The sequence below is a fragment of the Cheilinus undulatus genome, linkage group 9 (genome assembly GCF_018320785.1).
Source record: "Cheilinus undulatus linkage group 9, ASM1832078v1, whole genome shotgun sequence".
Taxonomy (NCBI): Eukaryota; Metazoa; Chordata; class Actinopteri; order Labriformes; family Labridae; genus Cheilinus; species Cheilinus undulatus.
Genome location: NC_054873.1, coordinates 42,915,919 through 42,942,825, shown reverse-complemented (window position 1 = coordinate 42,942,825; position 26,907 = coordinate 42,915,919). Strand labels below are relative to the sequence as shown.

The window sequence follows — 26,907 nt, the reverse complement described above, 5'->3', positions numbered from 1 at the left end:
TCCATTATATTTCCTCTGCTGTGTGTCTTCTGTGTCCATCAAAATTCAAGCTAGAGTACAGAGAGATGTGTGTGTTTGTGGGTCAAAGAATAAGAGTAACAGAGATGAGGAGCTGACGTGACAACAAGCTTTTAATATTGGCTTGGTCAGGCAGTGAGTGTCATCCATAATCTCTGAGGTCTCTTGTCCTAAAGATGTATTTAAAGTTTTTTGATTTGTGTGCCACGAATGGTTATCTGCCCAAATAATCCTCAAGTGTGTGGTGACCGCCAGGATTGGATGGCATTAATTTTTTAACACTGTTGAACCTTTAACGACACCTGTTGAATGACATCACATGACCCCTATCCTCGCTTCCCTCCACTGGCTTCCTGTTACTTTTAGAATTGATTTTAAGATTTTACTGATCATTTTTAAAGCTTGTATGGGTCCAGCACCAGGTCACATTTGTGAAATGCTGACTCCTTATGACCCAGTGCACAACCTTAGATCCTCAGGTGGGGGCTTCCTGGTCATTCCAAAGTCGAGGCTGAAATCTAAAGGAGACAGGGCGTTCGCTGTCAGGACTCAACCTGCCTGAGGAGACAAGGCTGGCAGATTTGGTGAAATCTTTTAAATCACTCCTTAAAACTCATTTTTACAGTCTTGCTTTTATGTGATGTCCCTTCAACCATCTATCTACTTTATTTCTTCTCTTTTATTTACACTGCTACTCTTATACTTTTTAAAATCTTATGCCCTTCTTTATTATCGCATGTTTATTTACTTTATTATCTCGTGTCTACATATCTAAATTTTACTTGCCTGTCCTCGTTTCTATTGTATTCCCACACATCCTACAATATCTTTCAGAATATTATCATACGAATCATTTTATTTTTCACTGACTCCATTATATTTTAGATTTTATAATCAACTACTGTAGCTACCATTCAAGATCTACTTGTGTTATTTTCATTTCTTTTATTCTTGTTTGTTTTCTGTGTCCACATAATGTTCTTTCTTTCTTGTTTGAATTTACAGAGCTTCTCTTTTGCTCTGATTGTTGATGTTTTTTTCCCTGGATTTTTGCTCTTGCTGTGTGTAAACAACTGTTTTTTTAAAGTGCTATATAAGTTAAGTTGTTATTATATAAATAAAGTTATTATTTAAGCGGACCCGTATATACGGTATCACAGACAGGTTTTAAAAAACGCCTTATATATATATATTTTTTTTTATTTAGCATTTATTTGACATAGACACACAGTAACATTGATGCTGTGACATTTAGTCATACACAGGCCCCAGATGCACTGCTGTAAGTGTTTATGGCAAAGAGCTTGCAGGTCAACACCTGTCCATGGGAGGTTTTTAGAGATTAAAGTTGTAAAAAAGGGAAATATTAGAAATTAACAGACACCTAAAACACAGTACTTTAGCAGATACATCAGAGTTAAAATATCCAAGACAGATAAAATCTACAGGTCAAACAAGCAGTTGCCTGAGTGCAAGGACAGCAATTAGAGTGCACACCTTTACTTCATAAACTCCTTTTAAAAACGTCAAAAACAACAACACTGAGGACGCTTAAGACAGAGGTGCTGGAAGTGATTTACAGTATTTAGTGTAAAAATACTGCAAAGGACTAGTGGTTGACAGTGAACTGGTATCAGTATCGTCACCAGTAAAATTTCTGCCATGGTATCTATTTTTGCACCGGTTTAAACACTTGTTTTGTGTTGTGTTGTCGTGCACACATCAAGCATAAATGCAGTTAGCATAACAAAGTGGTATGTGACAGACAGTGTTGAGTGTGCTGTGTGCTGAGTGCTGTGAATGAATGAATACTGTTTAAACACCTGCAAAGATATTCTACTGCCTGGACGTATTTCTCTATCAGGTGCTGTTTTTTTCTGATTTTCACAACTTTGTTGTTACCTTTTTTGTAGTAAAGAGCAGAAAGGAACAGCAACTATCTTTTGTTGACTTTATTAACACGGCTTGACTGAACATAACATGACAGACACACTCCACTGCTGACTAACCTCTCATGGAGCACATCCACACAAAGTCCTGACTCATAACATCATTTCATCACTCACGTATCCTTACACCTTTGATTGCGTAAAATAGTGCCACTAGATTATATCAAATTGATGTGGGAGTGTAAGGTTTAGGATTGTTTTTTTATTGGCAATTAAGTTACAGAAGATCTCAGGTGACAAAGAATAATGGAAAAGTAATGTAACTGGTAGTGCAATCAGTTACTTTTTGCTTTGAGTAACTAATGTAACTCATCCCTTTTTTAGAAAGTAACTAGTAATGTGTGATGGATTACTTTTTTTGAGTAACTGTCCCAACACTGGTGACAGACAGCAGCTCAGTCTGAGTCCAGTAGGCCAGATAAGAAGCCAAATGCTCCCTGATTTCTGTCTGTGTGATAAATGTAAGGTAAATAAAGTAAAAGTTGTGTTCCCCCAAAGTTTGATGTCTGTAATAACAGCAACATGAAGTCAGTGTTCACTTTCCACAGCATCTTCAATGTGCATACTGTCTTGAGCCCAGCTTTGCAGTGATGGCCTAAACAACTGTATAAAAGTGTGTTTAAACTGATGATTGATTTAAGTCAAAGTAGCAGGCTGTGGCATTAAATGAGGTCGGAGAAGCAGTCCTGCTGCTAAAGAGCAGTCAATGATAAACATGGTACCACTGACCCATCCTTCATATTTAAAGACCATATGTTATTTTCCCAAAGGGCTGTTACTGTGAAAGCCACATCAGGAAATATAATATTTTCAGTAGCAGATTGACAACTTCATACAAGAACAGATACAGTTATAAAGAAATGAACACAGAGAGACTGATAAAAGTATTTTCCTGTGATCTTATGCTCAGACATGACTTTAGTGTGCCATCACAGGTTTATTTAAGAGGGAGATGGAGGTTGTAACTTCTGAATATGCATTTAAATATATATTTTAGTTTTGTAACACTGTGATATAAAACCATTACCAGGCAGGGAAAAATAAATGCCGTGATATGATATTTGAGCCATATCACCCAGGCCCAGTTGGGACCAAGAGACAACCTCCGGTCCCGAAAAATGAAGCCAATGCGAAAGTGCAATAAACTGCAATACTGTGAGTGTTCACTTGAGGCTGGCTGTAGGAACACAGGGAGTCCAGTACACAACACAAGTTAAAAATCCACTTTAGCTCTAGAAACAAACTGGTTTACAGCCTGATTAAAAAAACATGTCTCATTAGCAAATGTCTTCATGTGCTCTCACTGTACGGGGATGATTTGTTTTTGGACCTACCTTGTTTTGGAGAGGAGAAACCTCACTGCGCAACGATTGGTGCGTCTCATTTGATTGACAGATAGCTTGATAGGCGGAAGCTACGTTTCTGCCAACCAGAATGCTAACTAACTAGATGACAGGAAGTCGAGTTAGTGGGCGGGCTGTTAGGTTGAGACCATGATTTCAATATAAAAGCTGCCGTGGATTGGCTTCAAAAGCTGTTTGAGTCGGCCTATTGTAAGCAGACGGCTGATGTCACACAGGATTTGCCCAATTCTTTTACAGTCTATGGTTGGGACGAAGTGCAAATGAAATGATCAGGTGATTTTCCGTCTCTCTGCCTTGTCGGCTTGTCTCTGCCAGACTTGTACGCTGTTTATTTCAGTGAGATGGTGGAGGACTTTGCAAACATCTGTATTTGCAGAAATTTAAACCTTCAGTCAGTGTTTGGGTTGTGTCTGACAGAAGGTGATTCAGACACACACTCACAGTGGGTAGTATGAATTGTGACGCATGTGGACTAAATCAAATTCAGTCCATGCTGGTGTAAAGCTGTCGATGTGATTTTTCTTTTTATTTTATCGAAAAAAAAAAAACCCTCCTTTTCTTTTTTCATTCAAGCTTTCCTTTCTCAAACTTGTTTCCCTTTTTGTATGTCACTTTTCCACTCCTGTCCCTTTCCGACTCCTACAGTGTGTGTGTGCATGTGTTTGCATTACAGACACCTGAGAGGGCTTATTTTAGTGCAGGCTTCACACTTTGAATGTTGTAATACCTTATCCTGGGGTATTACAAAACAGCCACAGTATTGCTTTATTTACCGCCATGAAGACGGTGCTGCATGAAAGATGTCCTCAGAGTATGTGTCCATTTTAACCTGCAGTCACACTGTGTGTAAAGATGCTTTACTTATGATTAAAGAAATTCTGTCACTGATGGTCTTCTCTTGTCAAATTGCTAAAGCCAAACCGTAACCTATTTAACATGCATCAGTGAATGTAATGTGATCCAAGACACCTGTGAGCTTGCCTGATGAACACTGTTTTTTTTAGACTCAAATCATTTTGATAGAGGATTAATGAAATGCTGGTGGAGGTGCTCGCTCTGCTTGTGCATCCACGCTGTATAATGAGATTTTTGAACACCTGGTGGTAATACCATATACCCCAGTAAAATCTGAAGAGGATACGTCAGTTTTTTAAAAATGAATACCACCCTTCAGTTGGTGGGTCAGTTGATGAGCTCTCATTCGACCCAAATCTAATTGGAAGGACATTTGCAGAGAGAGAGGGCTTCGTGCAGTGGGTGATCAAATAGAAAGAGAGAGAGTGCTGGTGATTGTAAACAAGGCAGTGACACAGAGGAATAAGGCAGTATTTTCTGACTGTTTCACAGCGGTTCACTTTTAAGAGCATAGAAATACTAACTTTGTAAAGCAGATGGCCTGGGGCCCTTTACCGCATGTCTCTCCCCCACTCTTGATCCTGTTTCAGACTCTATCCACTGTCCTTCTCTATCTAATAACGGCACAAAAATGCCCAAAAATAAATCTTAAAAAAAAAAAAAAAGAAAGTGACAGGACCAATCAGCGACGAGGGGCAGTACTTTTAGGCGCAGCGGAGTCGTGATGTAAGCAAGCAGCAACAAGAGGCCACTGCAATTATGGCAGACGACGTTAGCGTGGATGCCACTAAATCGCTAGTTTTATCAGAACTTGACGAAATTTCTTCATTGAAAGAAGAACAAAGAACAGCAGTGAGTTGTTTTCTTTTCAAAAACAACAAAAGTCGAGTACTTACATGTCTATAGTTGCCTGTTTCAAGTTATTCCTCAGTAGCTGCGCATGCGCAGCTCGATAGTGGCTATGTCATGTGTTTTGTTGCTCTTATTGGCCCGTAGAGATGTGACAGACAGAACGTTCATTCAGTCACACTCTGAGTTTTTTTCAAAGCCTCTGCCTTTTCTCAAGCGTTTCCTGTTGAAGCTTTACCAGATGGATGTGTGAAACACATCCATCTGGCGTGTCAGGTTATAGAAATGCATCAACAACACCACATAGGAGCAGGATTATATTTGTCTCTTCTCCTCCCTCCGTTACAGCCTAAAGTCTTTACAACTGGTTCATTCACAGGTGGCTTTTACGTTTTATCAAGTCCCTTTATTGTCTATTTAAAACTCTAAAGTTAATGTTAGTGTCTGTTACAGATAAAGAGCAGACCATAGAGAGGGTTGAAATTATTTGTTATGGTCAAAAACTTATCTTAAATTTCATGACTGTTGTACAATAAGGACATCATCACAGATTAGGTTGATCTAGAGGTAACATGTGTTTTCTTTTCTTTTCCTCCACCATCCACTCATTTGGTCGGTGTGTGGGTCTGATTTCAGTTGACAGTGTTTTTCTCTGGTTGACTACAGGCCTAATCCAAATTGATGAAAGAAGGAGGGGTTAGATTTGAAATCAGTAAAAATTACTGAACCCTCCAAACTCACTGAAATGCTGATGACCCCAAGCGGTAGTGCATGAATTGTTTACAATATTTCAGGGACTGTAGGATGGATCTCTGTGGATTAAATTGTGATCAGAATTCGGTCTACTGAGGGCTCCTCGTGTTTGTATCCACTCCAGAACATTTTTAATCTAGGCACAAAGCGTGGAATTTATGTAGAGCTTTGATACTACAAATCCACATTAGTAAAACCATGATAATATGACTCTTTATTACATTTTTCAGGAAGAAAAGTTAGCACTCTTGCTATCAGTCCCCTATTTGGACACTAGAAGTAAAGAGACAACAGCCTATCAGCCAATCATGATGCTCCATTTCCTTCTTTCATTGTTAACTCTGCCATGGTAACCAATCAGGACTAGCCAAAAATCAACAAGCGACTCAATAGTTATCTGCTAGTTTGGAAAGGTAAGAAAAAAAACATTCTCTATGGCCCAAATAATGAAAAAAGGATGTTTGTGCTCACTAAATGGGATTTAGGCACACTTTATGCTCTGGAATATCACATGTGCCCAACACTTGAACTTGACAGAGATAGTTGATAGTTCCTGTTGTGTGTTTTATAAGTAAGTAAGTTATAAGTAGTTATTTATTCTGATAGACAAGGCCTGTGGATAGAGCTGCTCAGTGCAACATATGTCACCTAGGCTGCAAGACAATTGGTCTGTGCTATGAGGTTATTCATCTTGTTGCACCAGTGCAATGAAAGAGTGGGAGAGAGAGAGGTATGTGTGTGTGACTTTAAACCTAACTTTAATTAGCCTCTCAAAGACTCAAGACTCAACTTGGAGTTTGCGATGTGAGACTTGTACAAACTCTTTTGATTTTGTGTTTGCAGTATGACATGAAATCAAGCTGTCAGTCCCTCACATCATGTATAACTCTGCACACGGAGAGCATGCAGCCACTGTGAGGATAGACGGGCCGGCTCAAGGCATATGAACATAGGAAGGCTAGTGTTGTACTCAAGACCTCACTTTCTGAGACCAGAGTGCACCAAGACCAAGACAAGACCAAGACTTTTGGGGGTAGAGACAGAGTCTAGACCAAGACCAAGACAAGACCGGGACCATAGAAATGAATTTAAAAAAAATATGACAAGATTGAACAGTTAAAGAGCATTCTCTCTTTAATTTTAGTTTTCTTTTTAAAAAATTTCACAGATAAAAACAAGGTTTCTGCAACTCTGACAAAGCACAACATGCAAAAATCTCAAATCTTAACAATTTGTTTAACTAAGTTCTTGTAAAAAATAAATCCTAGTATGTATTTAAAAGCCACTGAAAAGTCCTGTGTTATATTAAATTTCAGAAAATGAGATGTTTATCTAGATTTGTCAGGTGAATGAGGTCTAACGTAAGTGTTCAGAGGTATTTCTGACTGGAAATAAGATAGACTGATGTCTGAGTTTTTGCAGGTGTAGCTATTTGTTGTTTTAGAATGTGCTTCTCCTTATTATCACATTAATGAAGTAGAAGAATAGCAGATCAGTGCTGGTCTAGACCTGTCTTGATGGAAAATCCTGAGTCCGACCAGTCCAAGACAAAGACAAGACCGAGTAAAAATGCTCTCAAGTCCAAGACAAGACCAAGACATCCAAAATGTGGTCTCAAGATCAGGACCGTTCTCGAGTATTAACAACACTAAGGTAGACGTCAGGTTTAAGAGGAGCGCTGCCTGAAACAACCCCAGAGTGATTTTATTAAGGTGCCTAGGCGAGGTGATGTTAAATATGAATATCAGCCAGCATAATCTCTGTTGTCCTCCGCTTCTCTCTCTCTCTCTCTGCAGCTTGCTCAACCGACCCCTCGTTTTTGGCCTGTCTCAGATATCAGTTGGTGAAATGACAGAGTGCTGGTTGAAGTATAAAATAACACATTTTCTCTTCATTGATATTGCGTCTGCATTTAACGTAGATGTCCAATATGAGTCACACTGACAGACAGACAGCAGTATGAGATGCAGAGAGAGAGGGAGGTGAGGTAGAGATAGTGACAGGAGTTGAACAATGAAGCACCGTGCTGCATGAACTGTAAGCATATACAGTAGTTAGAGTAAACACAAATTTAGATTACAAGTTTATCACAAACCTTGTGACTTTAATTTTACCTTATTAAGTTACATAACTATGGATTTAAGAGAGATTTGTTACTTTACATTAAATTATAAGTATTAGTCAAAATATTGTGCTACAAGTTTTTTGTCTCGTGCTACAAGACTATCAACCCTGTAGCTCCAGTGCTATGGGGATAAAAAATTCAACAACGTACAGCCCTGCCTGTAGGAACGAAATATAGATGTGAAAAGGCTTAGTCATGCTTAATATGGGTGTAATTTGTATAACGTATAATGTTCTATTAGATTCATTTTCACTTTTGTTGTTTTTGTTAAATAACTACTGATGCATTTATCTGCCATCATTGCAGCACACATATCCTGATGGGCAAGGTTGTCCTGAAAATGTCTAAAACTTGATTGTTTTTGATAGGGTTGAGATTCTACAGGCAGTTTTGCATAAAAAATTCAGGGGGTCCAAAAATAGTAAAAACTGTCTTGGTGTTTCTAGGGTTAAAGACCCAAACAAGTAAAAATATAATTCACTGATTAAGAATGAATGAGATTTACATAAAATAGACTGCATTTATTTGGTATAAGTTCCTTTTTTATTGCCAAAAAATGCAACATATATCGCAAAAGTAAAAACATTGCAATGTCACTGTTTTCCCCAATATCCCTCAGCTCTTTTCTGCTGGTGTAACCTTGTCACACAGAATCACAGATTTTTACACAATATTTTCACATGATTTTAGCTTTACAGGTTAAAATCACACCATACTGAAAGCTTTGTGATTCCACGGCAACAGAAAATGATCTACTGGGCACCAAAAACTGCTTTATTTGGTTATTTTCTTTACTTTAACACATACACATAAGAGGATGTAAAAGTAAAATCTTTTTGAACTGAAACGGTCAAAAAAGGAGTCAAAAAGTCAGATCCTGGGGTGCAGGTGGCCTGGTGGTTTAAGGCGGTTCTGATGTACGTGGTCGGCCTGGGCTTGAATCCAGCCTGTGGTGCTTTCCTGCGTGTCTCTCCCCAGCTTTCTCTTCCCCGTTTTTAATTCTCTTCACTGTTCTCTTCTGTTAAAAAAGGCCTGAAAACCCCCCAAAAATAATTCTTAAAAAAGTAAAATCCTTAATTTTAGACATAATTGTGAGCTGCAATATTGAAAATATGAAAAGCAAACAAATTATTTTCCTTTCCCTCATTCCTGACTTTTTTTTTGTCTGATTATTTTTATTCTTTACTTCTTTAAATTTTATGACTTAACAAGCGTATTTTGAATAATCAAAGATAATTTTTTATACTGAAGGAAATCTGCAGAGCTCATCCCAGTTTAACAGTTATAGTTTACCAGTTAAAATAAACATATGATGTGATTTTGTGGTCTGGGTGTCAAGGTTATAATAGTTTGGGATTTTTCATTAGTTTTTATTTTTATTTCGTTTTCACTTTCTGTGTTTCATTTCAGTTTAGTTTTTGTTAGTTTTGACTGCTGGTTTGTTATTTTAGTTCAGTTTTTATCCTGCAAAAATGCTTCATTTTAGTTTAGATTTTATTAGTTTTAGTTTTTTATCGGTACATGTCGAGGCTGAGTGAATGTCATACATTTTTAAAAACATATTGAAACAGGCCACTCTTCACTTATCATTTTATTTTCTTAATGATGAAGTTTGAGTACAACTCCAGACATAAAACTACCACTGTCATTTTTTAGTAAGCCTTAGTTTTTATTTAGTTTCAGTTAACTAAAATGACTTGTAAATTTTAGTTTTAGTTATTTAGTTAGTTTTAGTTAACTATAATAACCTTGCTGGGTGTATATCGGTGAAGGCCAAGGTGCACCAGGCACCTTGGTGGCTTTTTTTTTTTTTTGATGTTGGCTTTTTTTTTATTCCTGCCTGCTGCCGTTTCTCTGACTTTTTTCTTCGTATAATTTATTTTATTTTTTGCCCTATTTCACTACTTCTGGCACAAAAAAAAAGCTGAGAAAATGTTTATATTTTTTAATCGTAGAATGCTTGGCATAGTTGTAAACAGCTCAAAACATGGCCTTTTTGGTGAATTTTTCTATGTAGAAATCACGTCTTCACCCATCAATATTCTCTGCTGCTGCATGACATCATCTACAAAGAACCTATAGTTATAAGAAGAAAATAAATGAGAAATGTATAATGGAGGGCCTTCCTAAAACCATACATTTTCTCTGAATCATCATAAAACCAGGTGTAGTGTCTGCAGTGATTCAAATATTTTCATGTTTAGTTCGTTTTATTGGTGTCAGTGTTTGTGCACAGCTGTGCGCCGTCATCGGTCCATACGCTGGGATATAAAGGAGAGAATACATTGCAGTCTTTCTCCACTGCTCTCCATTCGTCTGTGACATTGACATGTGCATTTCTATGAGATGCTAAATGAGACTTAATAACACTAGACTAAACTAGAACAGTTTGAAACTTGCTGACTGGTGATTTCTCCTCCATATTGAGCAGCGTGTCATTCCCCTGTGTGAGTTCCTCATTCTTTACTGCAGAGAGAGGACGACCGTGGATGAGAAAAGGGAGAAAAAGCTGCCAAAGTGAAGAGTTTGATGCTGTTAAACTTGTATAAGAAGGAGACTTATTTTCTCTGTGGTTCAATATGGGTTCAACAGGAGCCAAGTTTAGGTCAGGTTAGCCAAAACACTATTCTCTAACCTCACACATGCCTCATACTGTACAACACTAACTCTCTCCGCGGATGTGTCGTGGGCCTAAATGACTTAATTTTCAGCATTTTCAAATGTGTATTCTGCCATGACCCCAGCTTTTGATAATTATAAAAAATTGTTTAAGTATAGTCTGAGTGTTCTCATCAAATTCACAGTCTGGCTGTTCAGAGCGCACACACACTCAGGGACACACACTTTGTGTGAGTCAGCCTGTGTGGATGTGTTCAGTTTGCTATTAAGAGGAGAGCCTGGCCAAGAGAGCTCTTGACTCTGACAGGCTCTCCATCTCGCTCTCACACACAAATACACTCTCTCTCCTGACCATTAGCTAGAATGAGTTGGATAAGTGTATAATTATGGGATGTTTATGACTGTGTTTCATCAGCTAGCATCACTTTTACAATTACTGACTTCCTGGGTGTGCAGAAATATTTTGACAGATGTAGTGCTCAGGTGTGAGAGTCAGTCAGAGCTGCTGCTGAACTCCAAAACTCAACATGGTGTGTGAATTATGAAAAGGCAAAAAGTGTTGCTTAAGTGACAAGAAAGTGAGAAGGAGGAAGTACTATTCATAGAAACTTCTGTGAATAACAGCTCACGTGTTTAGACTCATTTAAATCAGTAATAACAAAGTGCTCTCTCTGAGCAACATGTAGCTTAGAGTAGTGGTTCCTAACTGGTGGGTGGGGACCCAAAAGTGGGTCATGAAGCAGCTTTCAGGGTCATGAATATGTGTCTGGACAAAATGATGTTGTATGTGATAATGGGTCAATTTAAATGTTTTATTCATTCACTCATTTTACTCATTTTCTTGCTATAAAAATCTGCTTTTTCCATGTTAATGAAGTCATTTCTCAAGATCCCTGGAAATTAAAATTTACACATCATCAGGGGGAAAGGTGATGCATGTCAGTTTTGTCCTGTCTTTTTCCTGTCATGGATTCTGCTCCATCCAGGATCTTAAGAGCAACATTCTTATTTTCTAAACGCACATTGTTGGACAGTTTTGGAAATCTGGGTCATGATTTGTTATCAAAGGTATTGGTGGGTCCTGAGGCTACACTGAAAAAGTACAACAATGCTGTTGTTGGATTGGTGTAATTTTTTTGTTTAATAACGGCCTAAAATTATTGATTTGTTCATTAAATCTAAACCTTCTAAATTATCTTAATGGTTGAACCTCTATTTTTTATTTAAACTGGCAGCTGGACACCAAATTAAATTCTGTCAATGTATTTTTATTGCATTAAGCCTGCTGTGCACATGTGCATTCGTAAAAACATCCCATAGGTCCCGAGTGGATTCAAAAAACACTTGATGCAGCAGCAGCCGTCACTTTCTGAGTGGCTCTCCCTCTACACTCCAGCACAGGCATCCAGCGAACTGACTGCGACTGAGAAGAAAGTGCCAAGTTGGAAACAGGAAGGAAAAACATAAGCTTTTTGTGCAGTTGATCTAATACAAATATAATTCATCCTTAGCCTTCATGGCCCCCTCTAAGAGATTGCGCTTATTGCTGAGGTTTATCTCCAGAGGTTACAAATATGACAGCCCAAATTCAGAGACTGTCAGCTTCTCGTTTTCTGAGATGTTCTTGTTCTTACATGATTGTAATTTCACTGCAGTATTTTAAAGGGGACATATGCAAAAATCCCTTTTTCAGGTTTTTCTAACAAAAATATGTGAACTCTCTTGATCCTCCTCTCAGCTACTAGTAGAGATACTGGATAGCTCAATGGGTTACCCTGCTGACTTTTGAATGGGAGATTGATGGTTTGAATCTCAGTCTAGCCCTAAACTTTGAAAAGAAGTGCCTGAAACATCAGGAGAGTGACATCCATTTCCTGCAAGAATCCTATACTACTGTTTTTCCAGCAATAAACTTCACAGGCATGGCTTGGGGACCTCTGAGACCAATATAAACTTGTCTTAAAGGGCAAAATATGTCCTGTTTAATACATTTCTGCTCTCCCATCGGGCCAAAGTAGCAAGAGTTTTTAGGAAAAATGTGTTGAGTTGACTTTCAAGACTTGTGGGAGACACAGCAGCGCAGTGGCAAGCACTGTTGCCTCACAGCAAGAAGGTCGCTGGTTCACTTCCCAGTCAGGGCCTTTCTGTGCGGGGTTTGCATATTCCCCCCATGCATGCGTGGGTTCTCTCCGGGTACTCCGGCCTCCTCCAACCTCCAAAAAAATGCTCATTAGGTTAATTGGTGACTCTAAATTGGCTGGGATAGGCTAAAGCCATCACCACCACCTGCAACCCCCAATGGGATAAGTGGTATTGAAAATGGATGGATAAAGGATTGAGTGCTGTATTCTCTACTTAAAACATTTTTTAGAAAATTTAATTTGCTTTACTTTACATTTAAAATAAAAACAACTATTATTTCTTAATTGAAACAACCTAAAAAATTACATTTCTACAACCTTTATGAAATGGTTGTATGAACTTAAACATTTTAAGTTCAAATGAGGGGAATATTTATATTGGGTGGGAAATGAAACATTTATTTTTAGTTAAGGACAATTTAAAATAATTAGGTTTGCTCAACCTTCAAACATAGTTTCTTTGCACTTAAAAAAATTACATTTACCTAATTTAAAAAAGATAATAATAATTGATTCAATTCAAAATGTTTCGTGTGATTGATTACTTCACTTTTTTAAGTTCAACCAATGTTTTACTTTTTTCAGTGTACCTAAAAAGTGACTGTGTAAATCGATGTTTTGATTATCTATCGATCTGAATGGATTATCAATCAACTGATCGATGTTATCAATATACATCGATTGATCATTACACCCCTAGTCACTATGGGCGTGGCTTTGATGTACTGCAAGCCTGTGAACAATGGCAGCTTTTTAAGAGACGACATTTCTTAAGTCAAGAGCAAAGAACCGCACTGAACATTTTTTCGTGGTGGAAAAGATGTTTTTGCTCTTCTCCTGACTCTTTTTTATCAACTCAAACTGATAGTGAACAGCAATAATGACTGCCTGTCAGGATCCCTATGGATTTTATTCTCAAGGTCGGGGCTGTAAACTAAGAGATGCACGCCTACCAGGGCTGAAAGATTTGGCCAAATAATCTAATTACGATTTCTAGCCACAGTATTATGATTGGGATTTAATACTATACTGTATACTATACCAGTGCTGCAATCATTCCAGTGATGACTGTAGGTTTATTTGGTGCAACAGACATTCTCAGATCCTCAGTGCAGTTGTGAGACTGCCACTCTCAGCTCATGTTTAATGTCAAGTTTTGATCTGTGTGTGTCTTGATAGAGGCAACAGCAGAAAAAGCTGTCTCACACAGGTAGGATGGTGCAAAGAGGAGAAGTGTGGCCAGGGTTCTCCTTCCCAGTAGTGAGGACTCCTTTTCCACTCCAATCCAAATTGAAGACCACATCTTGGGCTTGAACTGGAACCACATCATTGAATCTGAGGAAGCATCAATAAACGGATCCTCTTCTATAGCGCTGAAGTCAGCAGATGGTGGCGCTTAGTCTTGCCGCACCCCCCTGGGCACTCCCACTTTGGGAACAGCCCACTGTAGGTGATTGTTCTTGAAGGTCCTCATCTTATATATTTCTCAATAAACAAGCAATAAATCAATCAATATAATAACAAAAGATATTTGGTAGATTCAAATAAGGCTGAACTATTTATATCTAAGCAGAATTATTGTGACTGATTGCAAATTCATTAGGATTTTCATAATGAACTAAATAATGATTTCATGTCTTCCTCATTTCTGATAAGACAAACATTTACAAAAAAAAAAGAAAAGTAGCATTTTTACAAATTATTCTGGAAAAATTGACCCTTGAATGTTTGCATGATGTGTTTGTCATAACATCTTTGCCTCAGAAAAGCTCTTAAACTGGTATTTTGAAACATATTTAAGTCAAAGAAATGTTGCACCTTCTCTGCTTTGAAAATTGCAGTTGGAAATATTGCATTTTGATCTAAATTTTGATTAACTGCCATGTTCTAGTGCCTACTCCAGGATACATGTTTTTTTTATTGTCATCAGCCACTCATTTTTTTTTTTAAAGATTCCTCCCTTTCCAAACACTGCCGGTGGGGTGTGACATACAGTGCTTAACAAATTTATTAGACCACCCTAACCCTAACCAAAGTAAGGTTTATGCCACAGCTGCCCTAAATTAACAGCATTGGTAATTACCAAAATCATTTTTGATGTTTCTGCAATGGTTAATACACCAATATATAGAAGCTCTTTAACCCAAATGATATTTTTAATGCTAAAATATCATTATTATTGTTAGCCATGAATTTTCAAATTTACTGATTTATTAAAAAAAAACTGACAAAATAGTAAAGTACAATATTATTTCTTGATGAATATGTCAAATGATAGTTATTTTCTTGCATTCCTGAACAGAAAAACGAGTTTTAGTGGTTGAATGTTATGCTTGATTCATTTCTGACTTCTCAGAGAAGCCCAGTGAGCCGGCTCAAATTTGGGTGAATTCAGTTTGTAATCCCTCATTCCTGTTTAAAATGGTAAAACGTGGAGAGCTCACTAAAAGGGAAAAAGTCTGCATTAAAGCACTTCATGATGCTTGATGGTCTCTGAGACAAATATGACAGGTGGTCTAATAAATTTGTTAAGCACTGCATATCCCAGGACATGGCTATGTGAAACAGTCCATGTGGGCTGTCAGGTTATCTGTTCATGTTGGTGAGTAAAACTATTCTAAGAGGAAAGACAGCACTAGTTTTGTATGCGAGCCCGTGTCTAAAATCACATGCTATTTACTATATTTTAGTGCCTTTGTCCTGATTCAATTTGATCTCAAGTCTTGGATGTCAGCTTATATCGATTATATTTTATCACAAATCTATTCATATGATTCAGAAGGAACCATCTTTCTTAGTTTCATGATTCAATATCATTATTAAATAAAACAATAGGAGAAATAATATTGTGAATAATGTTTTCAAAAACACTGCAAATAGCCTTGAAGTCAGTCAATCTTTGCTACTCCATAGTCTATTTGCTTTATATACTATTGATCAAACACTCAGCAGAGAAATGTTTCCACAAATTCATTTTCTCTGTGATGATCTGATTTTGCCTGACAATGACTAAACCAAGACAGCTTTGTCATTTTTGTTTGTTTTTAAAAGTTTATTTACTTCATAAAGTTTAGAAGTAGTCTACATTTTAGATACGTCATGCTTAAAGATGTGATAAGTGGGTCCAGCATGGCCAGATAAATGTTCATCCTTTGTGTGTATGCACACAAAGTTCATGACACTCATGTTGAAGTGTGTTTGCCCTCCTCTCCTCTTGCTAGTCTGCATTCACTTCAAGCCCAACCAGGTCTGAGCACGGATATCTCATCACACCATAATTTGACCCAATCACTTTCAAAACGTGCAGTCCTGAAGTCAGCACAATGGATAAATACTTTGTTAAAACGACTTTACTCACTGTGTGGCTTATTTTAAGTCTGTTAAATTCATCCGGTAACACTTGGCCAGTGTTTAAAACGATTGTCAAAGGAAACTGTCTTTCTGGCTATGCATCACATGGATATTGCACATCAATGCTTGGGTATGTGCATGAACAATCATGCAGAATCATGGAGAAAAGCTGTTAAAAGGTGTCTCTGTCAGTCCAGTTTAGATGTTTCCTAGTATGTTTTGAGAGGTAAAGTTGCTGTCATGGTCATACAATCACTGGGGTAAATTTCAAGATGCCTTCAGTGCGTGATGGTGACAGCTGCACAGGGTAGTGATGGCACACGTCTCAGCATTTTATGCTGGTATATTGCTTGCATCACAGCCTCCCTCCTTAAAGGGGGCATATTATGCACCGCCCCCAGGTTTGGTTGGCCCTCCCTAGCTGAAAGAAAGTTCCACCCTTCACATCAATTAAGCCACATCCATTTTTCAAGTATTACAGAGCGTCATGTGTGATTCCATTATCTCATGTTCATGCAGTAAAAGCTGCGGTGCTGACTTCAGTGTCTGTCTCTCAGCTGTTTGAATCTCTTGAGATCATCAAAAAGTTTGCAAACTTTGTAAAGAATAGTGTTGCTTGTAAAACTGTCTGTTGACAGACAGTTTTACATGGCCGTGATCATGGAGTCCATGATCACGGCAGCGAGATTTCATCATCCGCTACTTTTGTCATGATAGCATGAAAACAAAGTCATTTTGCATCGCAATCACTTAGTGTGGAGACCGTGATTTTTGAGCTTTCTTTCCATTTTTTGTTTAATGTCATTAATTTGACACATAGGGGACAGTGGACCATACTAAACAGGACTGGCACTACTATTTTTTCACAATTTTCGCATTTTGTAATTAAAGAAAACAACAGCAACAAAAAACACTATATTGCCTCGAATAAAAAAATTTAAAAATCATGTTTTTAGGGGGGTTTATAGTTTTCATTTCTTAAAGTTAAGGTAGTGCAGAAAAAAGAACCAAACATGAGCATGGTTTACATTTTCTGGTTTATGTTGTCAAAAGACAAGTATTGACAAGATGGCAAATAGCCAGTGAACCTCTTAGGGTTCAGAAAGACCAGAAGCAGTTACATATAAGTAGGGCTGGACGATTTTGGGAAATAATCTAATTGCAATTTTTTTTTTCCAATATTGCAATTTTCATTTGATATGCAATTATTCCTTAACTTTCTTTTGTTCCTAAACAAGCTCTGAACAATTCTTAAAAAGTGTCTAATTCTTATGATTCTGACTCGTATTTCAAATTGGATATGAATTATTTCAGTTAAAGGGTTTTTGTCATTTTTATTTTTATTAAGTAAAAAGTAAGAAAAATGAGGATGTAGGATTGTTCTGAAGACTATTCTAAAACTATAGCACCTGAATGATTGCATAATATGTCATGCATAACATCTCTGTTGCAAAAACAATTGTCAGCTGGTACTCTGACACAAATTTCAGGTCAAAGAAATATTGCACCTTTTGTAATTTGAAAATTGCAGCAGGCCATATTGCGATTTAATCTAATATTCGATGAATTGTCCAGCCCTACAAGACTGTCAGAGTTCTTTTTAAGGATGAACTCTTAAGTTTCATTTTCAGCTATCGATCCCTCTAGCAGTTCGCCAATAAATTCTGTTTTGTCACGATGTAGGATCATCTTTTCAAGCACCCCTAGCTGGAATACAATAACGTAAGAGCCACCTCATGTAACTGAGCATCTGCCTCGAGTGTCATGCTGGTGTATCTGTGTTGGCAGCTGTGTCAGCAGTACTCTGTTCATTTTTACATGCTGGAGAAACACCAGCTCTACATGCACAGGGCTCAGTCCTCTGACCATCAGCAGTAGATTAGTCAAGAAAACTGGCACCTTTGAGTTCCAACAAACAACACTGAAGTTGCAGCATCACATGTTTCATGACAAATGTCACATGTCCTGTGATGTTTGCATCACAGTCACACCTGAGAACAATAAATCATTCAGCCTTGCTCTATACTCCCTCATCCCCTATGTAGGGAGTTGGTGAAAAGAATGTAAGGTTGGGCACAGCTCAAAACTGAGTTCCTAAAAACATGTTCATGATAAATTAATACAGCAGTCTTTGTATGCAAGAACTCAACAAAAATACACAACATAGTGCGAATCATTTTGTTATAATGTAGACAGTCCGGGGAGAAATTCTCCACACTGTTCCTTTAACCAATCAGAGTCCTTCCTGTGTTGGACATTAGTAATAACCACAGCCTGGTGGTGTCAGTTAAGAAGAAAACTGAGGAGTCTTGGAGACTGAAATCTTGATATTTTTTTACCATAAATTTCCAGTCTTTAAATCAAAGACTGTGAAGATGTTGAGCTTGAAAAAAAAAACAGAGCCAAAAATTGTGAGCATATTTGGCCTCTTCTTCATGCTCTATCAGCCTTCATGCAGTGATTGTCTTTACCACCACACCTAGACATGCAGATCACACATCGTGTGTTCTTTCTCATGCCTTATCCAGGAACTAAGTTTGCTCACAGGAAGGCAGTAATCTCACAGCTTTTATAAAGTGTGATCCTGCATAAACAGACATTTCTCCAACATTCATCTCAGTTTGTTTTAGTTCTACACTGGTGCCAGGGTAGGATAAAATCTTTTTTCGTGTGAAGCATACGGGCCAACTAATCCAGCAAGCGCTTTTGTTTCTGCTGTTTCTCAGAGAGAAAGGATGAAAGTTGCTGGGTGGTGTGTGTGTGTGTGTGTGTGTGTGTGTTGTCTGGTCTGGGAAGAGAAGGAGACACATCACTGACAGCTCCTTCTCTGTGTAACAAGATGTTATTCCCTGTTGAAACATTTGTTGAGTCAGACACAGTGTGGGTCTGCTGTGTGTGAAATTTTTTTCTCTCAGGCTACGAGCCTTCGTGTTCTTTTCTTTGGGGTGTTCACATTATTTTTTAAATGTGGCATGTATCAGACTCCTGTGTCAATAGGTCAACGTCCTGAACTGACCTGCATGCTGCACAGAACGACAGAGACATGCTGGTGTGAAGAGAGATCATGTTATTATGCACAATTTAATAAGCAGAGTTGAACTACTGTAACCTCCTTTCTGTATGATTTTCCATTTAAGAAAATATAATAATGAGGATATTAATAATGCTTAACACGTCATACTACAACAGACTATGCCAAGCACTGCAGCCTTCTATTTTTTGAACATAAAAATAAAAGAGGAGTTTTTGTTAACATGTTAATCGAGGTGACATTAAGGCCAAGAATTAACACATTCAATTTTTAAAATCACATTAATTTTACACTATTTTGTCCTGAGGTAGGTGCACCAAAGTTAAGCTGCTGTGGTGGTGCAGCAGTTGGATGATCCTCATCAAAGTGTATCTCTGCTCTCACAGTGACAGAATAAAGAGTGCTGCTCCTATAAAGGTCACATATTTTACCCCTTTAAGACAAGTTTATATCATTAGTTCGTGCTGGTGTTAACTCCCCACATGACATCATGAGGAGAAAACCAGCACACATTTCCTGAAAGGTAGTAGAAAGAGAAGGGGGTCTGGATTTAGTGGACATATTTTTGTTAGAAAAGCTTGAAAAAGTGTGTTTTGCATAATATGTGGCCTTCAAGTGTCTCATCTCACTCACAGACAGCTCAGTGGACAAGTCAAAAGCTATCTGATAACAAATATTTCCTTTTTTTTAACTGTTCCCTTTAGACATTTTTATTCACTTTTCAATCTGTAGCAAGTCCTTTTTTTCTTTTATTAACCAGATTTCATCCCATACTAGAAGTTTGTTTTTTTATTTCAAAATAAAACATGTTCAGTTGAACAGAAGGTTTGAGGTTTGAAGGACAGTCCAAATTACAAAATGAAAGCACAACAAAGAACAGCTTCTTGAGAAAATCTCTTTATTGAAGTAACTTTGATGTAAATTTTAATTAGGAATTGGAAGTTTTCATTTTTCTAAATTGTCCATCCTTCACCAAACTCCCCCGAGTATAAACGCTATTACTGTCAGGTGTTAAGAAACCACATTATTGTTTACAGATGTGAACGCACAAGAACAGTGAGCAGAGCGTGTGCTGCTACAGGTGTTAATAATAATAATAATAATTTTAATAATAATAACATCTTAAATTTATATAGCGCCTTTCAAGAAACCCAAGGATGCTTTACAAAAAACAGATAAGACATGGACAAACTATGTGAGAGGAAGGATGAGAGTAAGGGGTGGTTTAGTGAAGACTGTTGGCTGTGGTGAACAGGTGGTGCTTGAGACGTTTTTTGAAAATGTCCAGAGATGGAGCGCTACGGATGTCTGCAGGAAGAGAGGAAGGTGTTAACAAATGCTTCTGCTCTAAAAACCCCCGACATTTATAAGACGATGTTTACTGGAGTGCTGGACGTTATTTGTAATTGAAGATTGTTTTAACCCCTTACAGGTAAACTGAGTTACAGTTTACTGAAGTTTCTCTCCTTATATGGCACATAGTCGCTCTCTTCTCGTCCCCTTTCCCTCCCTTCCTCTCAGAGATAAAATGAGTAATAACTTTCCAAAACTATTATCATAGGGTGTGGGGATGTGCAGAAATGTTCCATGTGCTTTTAAACAGATACGTTTGGCCTTTAACATTTTTCATTTCTGCACTGTGCATCAATGTCGAGCTCTGTCCAAGCTGTAAGTTCACCTAACAGGAAGCTTTTAAAAAGTTACAGAATTCGTCAGTGCCTTAAAAAAACAACAAGTAGCGATTAACTTCTTCAAATATTTCACATGAAATGGGGTAAAGGAACATTCAAACATTTTAGTTATACCTAATGTTGCTTCCGCAGCACACTGCAGGTATGTGATTTTAGTCTGGGATATGTTTACTTCTTCAGATTTTTCTAACAGTGTGCTTTCCTCTGAGTATGTAAACTATGTTGAACTGCTAATGACAGGTTGTTGTTCCACTGATATAGCACATTTCCTGCCATTGAACCTCTGATGGTGGATCAGGGTTGGGATGACTTCACCCCATCATTCTGCCTTTTTTTCTTACAAATAGCACACAAAGCATAACAGGAGCACAAGTGTTCTGTCTTCAAATGGTTGTCTGAAAGCGCCATGTGATAAGTCACATCTAGTCGGGCCTGGCTGTTCAGACTGAGGTTGCACTGCAGAGGCCAGATCTGTATCTGATTTAGGACTATAAATGTGAGTAACCCAAGAGGTCAGATTCAGGCACTGGCTTGGCTCAGGTAGTAGAGCAGGTGCCCTTTTACACAGGCTACAGTCCTTGATGTCTTCGCCTCCTCTCTACCTCCATATTCCCTGTCTCTCTTCAGCTGTACTATCCAAATAAAGGCAGACAGGCCAAAAATAATCCTAAGAAGAAAAAACAAGGTCAGATTCCATGTTTGGGCTGCATTGTCGTTCAGTATTTAATGCTGTCAAATCACAGCAAGAAGGTTCCAGGTTTAAATCCTGGGCAGGGCTGTTCTGTGTGGAGTTGGCATGTTCTCTCTGCATGTGTGGCTACAGTCTGGGTCCTCCTGTTTCCTCCCACAATCCAAAAACATACTGATTAGGTTGATTCGTGATTCTAAATTGCCCGTAGGTGTGAGGGAGAGATGTCTAACTCTGTCAGCCCTGTGACTGACTGGCAGCATTCCAGGGTGTACCCCGCCCCACCCACTGACAGCTGGGATTGGCTCCAGCCCCCTGAAACCCTAAAGATGATAAACTACTGTAAGTAGTTGATGGATGGAGATCCCAGGTGACCTGTGCTGTTCTTTATCCTGCAGTATTGACAAAGCCTTAGCCACTGTAGAATCTTAAAAAAGCAGTAATAAAAACAAACGAAGGAGAAAAATTGGGGTGAGATACTGACTGTGCTCCATGCAAATAAACACTCTGTTACAGGTCATAATTTCACAGATTTGTGCATATGTTTCATTCACTCTTTCTCCTCTTCTTCCTCATCCAGGTGAGCTTGATGCACAACGGCTGGCCGGTGATTTCAGCGTTTGCAGGCGACCAGGATGTGACACGCGAGGCAGCCAGTAATGGCGTTCTGATCCAGATGGAGAAAGGAGACCGGGCCTACCTCAAACTGGAGAGAGGAAACCTAATGGGAGGATGGAAATACTCCACCTTCTCTGGCTTCCTGGTGTTCCCCATGTAAAGGAAGAGGAGGAGGTGGAGCAGGGGATGGAAACAAAAAGAGGAGGAGCTGATGAAAGAGTGTGATGATGTAAAAAAGGCAGATGGAGGAAGACGAGGGGTGTAAGAAAAAGAAGAGGACTTGAATAAGACGGTGGAAAAGGAGAAGACATCAGAAGAGGGAATGTGACAACAGACTCTGATTGGACACTGCAGGGGGAGGAGGGAAGAGGAAGGATGAAGGATGTGAGAGAGATGTAAGCGTGTGGCACAGAGTGATTATAAAAGGATAAAATGAGAGATTTACGAAGGGAGTACATGAAAGTGTATGGCCAGCTTTTTCACTCTCCTCCTTTCATCCGTCCTTTTATCATCCTCCCTCTGTTTTCTCTGTGGCTTGACTGCAGCTTTGGACAGCCAAAACTTTTTTTATTCTCTGCCGAAAGACGCAATTGATCATTTATATGTTCCAGAGTGTTCTAAAGCCCGAGTGTAACCCCCCTCCCCCTCCACATTCATTCATTCAGTCATTAATTCATTGACGTCTATCAACACAAGCTTTGAAGAATGTTTCTTGAAGAACTGCTCCCGTCATCCCCATTTAACTGTGGCCATGTTTTTGTCTTTTTTTCATGCTGGAGATAAAAAGCACTGATTTGATTTGATCAGCCTCAACTGCAAAGCCAAACCAGATTTTTCATAAGGGATACAAATCTGTTATCACAAAATCAGATGCCAGGAAAAATATGCAGTGTAATGATGAATTTTAAAGACATCCCAATGAATTTTGGCTTTCGAAAACTTTGTTTGGAAGACTTATCTGTCTCCTTTATTCTCTCATATCCATGTCTCCTGCATCCACAAATAACATGCAAGTATGAACCTCATATCATGGTAAATTGTCTCCCAGAGAATATTTTAATACCTGATTGCAGAGCAAATGGCAGTTTGTTGGAGACAAGCTTTGCATTTTTTTCTGTGTTGCCACAATTAGCAAATGTGAAGTTGCAAATTTGCCAAGTCACAAAATGTTGAAACTGAATGCATCACTTCACAATAAGCTATACCAGAACAAGAGGTGTAATGGAATTTGTATTGGTGATGGTTCAGCCAGCAAGGTTAGGTCACATGATCAGTATATCTAAACAGAGGAAAAAAGACTGATGCGCACAACCTCTATACCACTGATCATCAACTGGCGGCCCAAGGGCCAAATCAGGCCCCCCCCAAAGCTTCCTGTTTGGCCCCCAGAAGATCATTAAATCCAGAGGAGGACAGGAAGATAGTGTGGTTGTAAGAGTGTCTTTAAAAAAAATCACATTGAAATATTTTGAGAATGATTAACATTAGATAGGTTTTTATAGAAATTCCCTTGTAAGTCGTTATTAGTAAATGTTAAAAAAAACAATGGATTAAGACTGGCAGAAGTGTTGCAAAAATGGCCCAATTAAGTGATGAAAATGGGTTAGAGAGTGGCAGAAATAGGTGATAAGCGTCAGAATGGCTTGTGTAGCGACACAAAGGAACACAAATTGGCAGGAAAAGTGGTGAAAAGAGGTTAAAATGTGGCAAAAATTGGTAAAAGAGGAAAAAGGGGCAAAAAGTTTGAGAAGGGGTTAAAAAGTGGCAAAAACAGATGAAAAGTGGAAAAAAATTAATACAAGATTGTCACAAACATGCAAGAAATGTGGTTTGAAAGGGGATAGAGAGTAGAAAATATTGGGTTGAAGTGGCAAAAAGTAAAAAATAGCCTGGAAAAGGACAAAGGAATGAAAAGGGGTTAAAGAGTGGCAAAATGGGCAAAAAAAATTGGCAAAAAATAGGTTTAAAAGTGTAAAAATGATAAAAAAAAATCTGTCAAGAGGGGCAGAATGTTGCAGAAATGGCCAAATGAAGTTGTGAAAAGGGGTTAAAAAGTGTCAAAAATGAGTCTACTGTGCTTCTTAATCACAGAAGGCCCATTTTATGGGACTTTCAAGGGCCCAGCCAGTTCTATGGGCAGAATTGTCTCTTTGTGGCCTGCTGCATTATAGATAATAAGGATAGATCTGGTAATGCCTAAGAATTGTCTGCATTTTGAAAAGATATACAAATACTGATACCATCCATAAATAAAATATTAATTTAGCTTTCGTTTATTTGAAAGTCCGACCCCCAGAGTCTGTGTCAAGACTAAATCTGGCCCTTTGTGTAGACGTACTTGATGACCCCCTGCTCTATACGTTGCCAGCACCCAAATCCAGGTGGCGGTAATGCTCTTTGCAGTTTGCTAACTGATAATAAACAACAAACAAAGAAGCAGCAGTCATAACAAAAGACATGAAGAAGAAACTAGCTAGAACACAGCAGATCTAGGAGACCTGCTGGCTTCATTTACCTCTCTGAAACTGTTTTTTAAAGCCTCTGGATATGAAGGTAGAGAGGGTTGAAGACAATACCAGTGCAAGTAGAGGCTTTCAGTTTATATTTAAAGTGCTCGAGCCTTGTCACAACTTTTCTTTGTGTTTCCGTAAACCAATATGCCGTCTGTTACTTCCTCACAAAAGCAGTGATTTAGCATGAATAACCTGTCAAGTTTCCTGATGCACATCCATAGACATTACAATGTCAAGCTTTTGTCAAGAGGTCGTCTCTAAAATCTTCTGAATGGAGGCTGGGCCCACCATTTCTGAAATGTTTCATGTAGTTAGAGAATCTCACTGCTTATTGACTTTAATACTGTTGTGCAGCATTGTTGCTGAAGTTCCAGAGTTTGATTTGCTGCTCTTTAATGCATATGTATAGATAAATAAATCAGATGTAGAACACTGCTGATGTGAGCTGGTAGCTTCTCACAAAATCTCTGCTGCAACACCTGTTCAAAATATTTGTAATTGAAATATGCAGTTAATACATGATTGTTATATGACTAAAAAGAATGATAATTTATCTGCAGGTTAGTAACATCTTAAGGAGAGAGCTTAAGAAAAAAAGGCAAAGTCAACAACAGTAATAACATAGGGATGACTGACCAGTTACAACTATTAGGTTAGACCTCTTATCACAGTGTTTCTTCCCATTTGAAACAAATGAAAATACACCACAGTTTGACTTTTATTTATACGCAGGGTGGGAATTGCCAGGGGAATTTCCTTCCTTCTGCCTCTCATATCCCCCTCTGATAAAACATTTTCATCTCTGGAGGGCACAAGTTTCATCCTTGCCTCTGCTCAGCCTGAATGCATCTAATGCTTTAAGATTAGAGGTCTATTGTCAGCATTTGCTGTGAGACGGAAATGTTTATACCACCCATAATTGAGTGTGCTCTTACTATGACCCGAAAGTCACGAAGGGCGTGAGTTCTCACACTGTTGAGTAAAATCTCAACAGACTGCAACAAATGTCAAAAAGTTTCCCTTTTAAAGTCGCATTCATGTAAATTTCAGTTGTTTCTTTTTGCTTTTACAACTAGCAGTTAAATAATGAGCAGTGCCATCAGCTGTAGTGATGGGAGTTTAGCTCTTTTTAGTGATCCAGAACATTTGACTCAATCCTCTCAGCTCCCAACCACTTCATCTGGTACCCAACCACTTTAGCTTTTATTAAATCGACCAAATTCAGCAATGATTTGACTCATGATTGATTTATGTGCATTTATGAAACTGAAATTTTGAATTTTGAGAATCTGCTCATGGCTCTGCTCTCACTGTTGAGGGGTGTGCAGCCAAAATATCAGACATGTCAGAAAATCATCCATGTCAGGAGAAGCTAATCAAACTGAGGTTGGCTGTAATGTCCCCAAGAATGAAAAGATGCACAGCAGAGCAGTAACAAGACTCATAAATCAGATCAGAATAGGCTTGAAAGCACAATGTGTATACACGGCTATAGATAAAAGGCCAGTTGCAAGATGCAACATTTTTTTATTAGCTTGCAGGCCTTGGCCCATTCTTGATTAGCTTGCTGCAATTTTTAAAAATTAAATGAAATATGGCCCATATTAGAACATGAAGCTTGTGCTTGTCTGTAGTGTACTTCTTAGTTTCAGCACTAGGCTGTGCTAACATGCTAAGTCTGTAAATAAACATTTTGATGGGAAGAATTTACTGACAGCCACACAGCCCCTGAAATCTGGTTGGCCTCTTAAAATTCTTCAACACAATCATTTTTTTGCTTTTTCAGCTGGTCACTAGCCATTTAAGCATATCTAATCACTAAGCATATCTTAACCTACATTTTACTACCTCTAATATCCTAAAGCTTAGGCATATGAACCCACCATCCTCATAATTTTCTGTATATGGACCTCAGTGGAAAAAAGTTTGTGCACCCCTACTGTAGGATAACTCCAGATCCCTCTAAACATGTTGAAATCATTTTAAATCTTGTCAGTGCCTGCTGCAAGTGATGTCACCTAGCATTAGCTCTCCTCCTGCTGTAAATTAACAAAGTGCTGGATTTTTAAATAATTTAGATCTGGGCTTTTGCGTTTAATGGATAGGACAGCTGAAGAGGGACAGGAAACATGGAGAGAGAGAATTGGGGAAGACATACACCAAACATGTGCCGATCCAGATCAGGAATTGATCCTGCAACAAGTCCGATGAGGACTCAGTAATGGGCTCCTGCTCTACCAGGTCAACATAATAATAAAGTTAAACAGACCATCACACTGGTCAATGTTAAAAATGTTTTCTCTTACCTTCAAGCATTTATACTTTATGCTGATAGATGGCTT

The 26,907-nt window shown here is 38.4% G+C and overlaps 1 protein-coding gene across 1 annotated transcript in view; it reads left to right on the top strand.

The window, feature by feature from the left end:
• The window catches only part of cbln1 (cerebellin 1 precursor), a 65,578-nt gene extending 42,195 nt beyond the window's left edge, over window positions 1-23,383 (top strand). The window contains exon 3 of the mRNA XM_041796127.1: window positions 22,015-23,383. Within this exon, the coding sequence (XP_041652061.1) occupies window positions 22,015-22,212 (198 nt within the window). The 3' untranslated portion in view covers window positions 22,213-23,383. The remainder of the gene's footprint in view (window positions 1-22,014) is intronic.
• The last annotated feature ends 3,524 nt before the right edge of the window (window positions 23,384-26,907 follow it).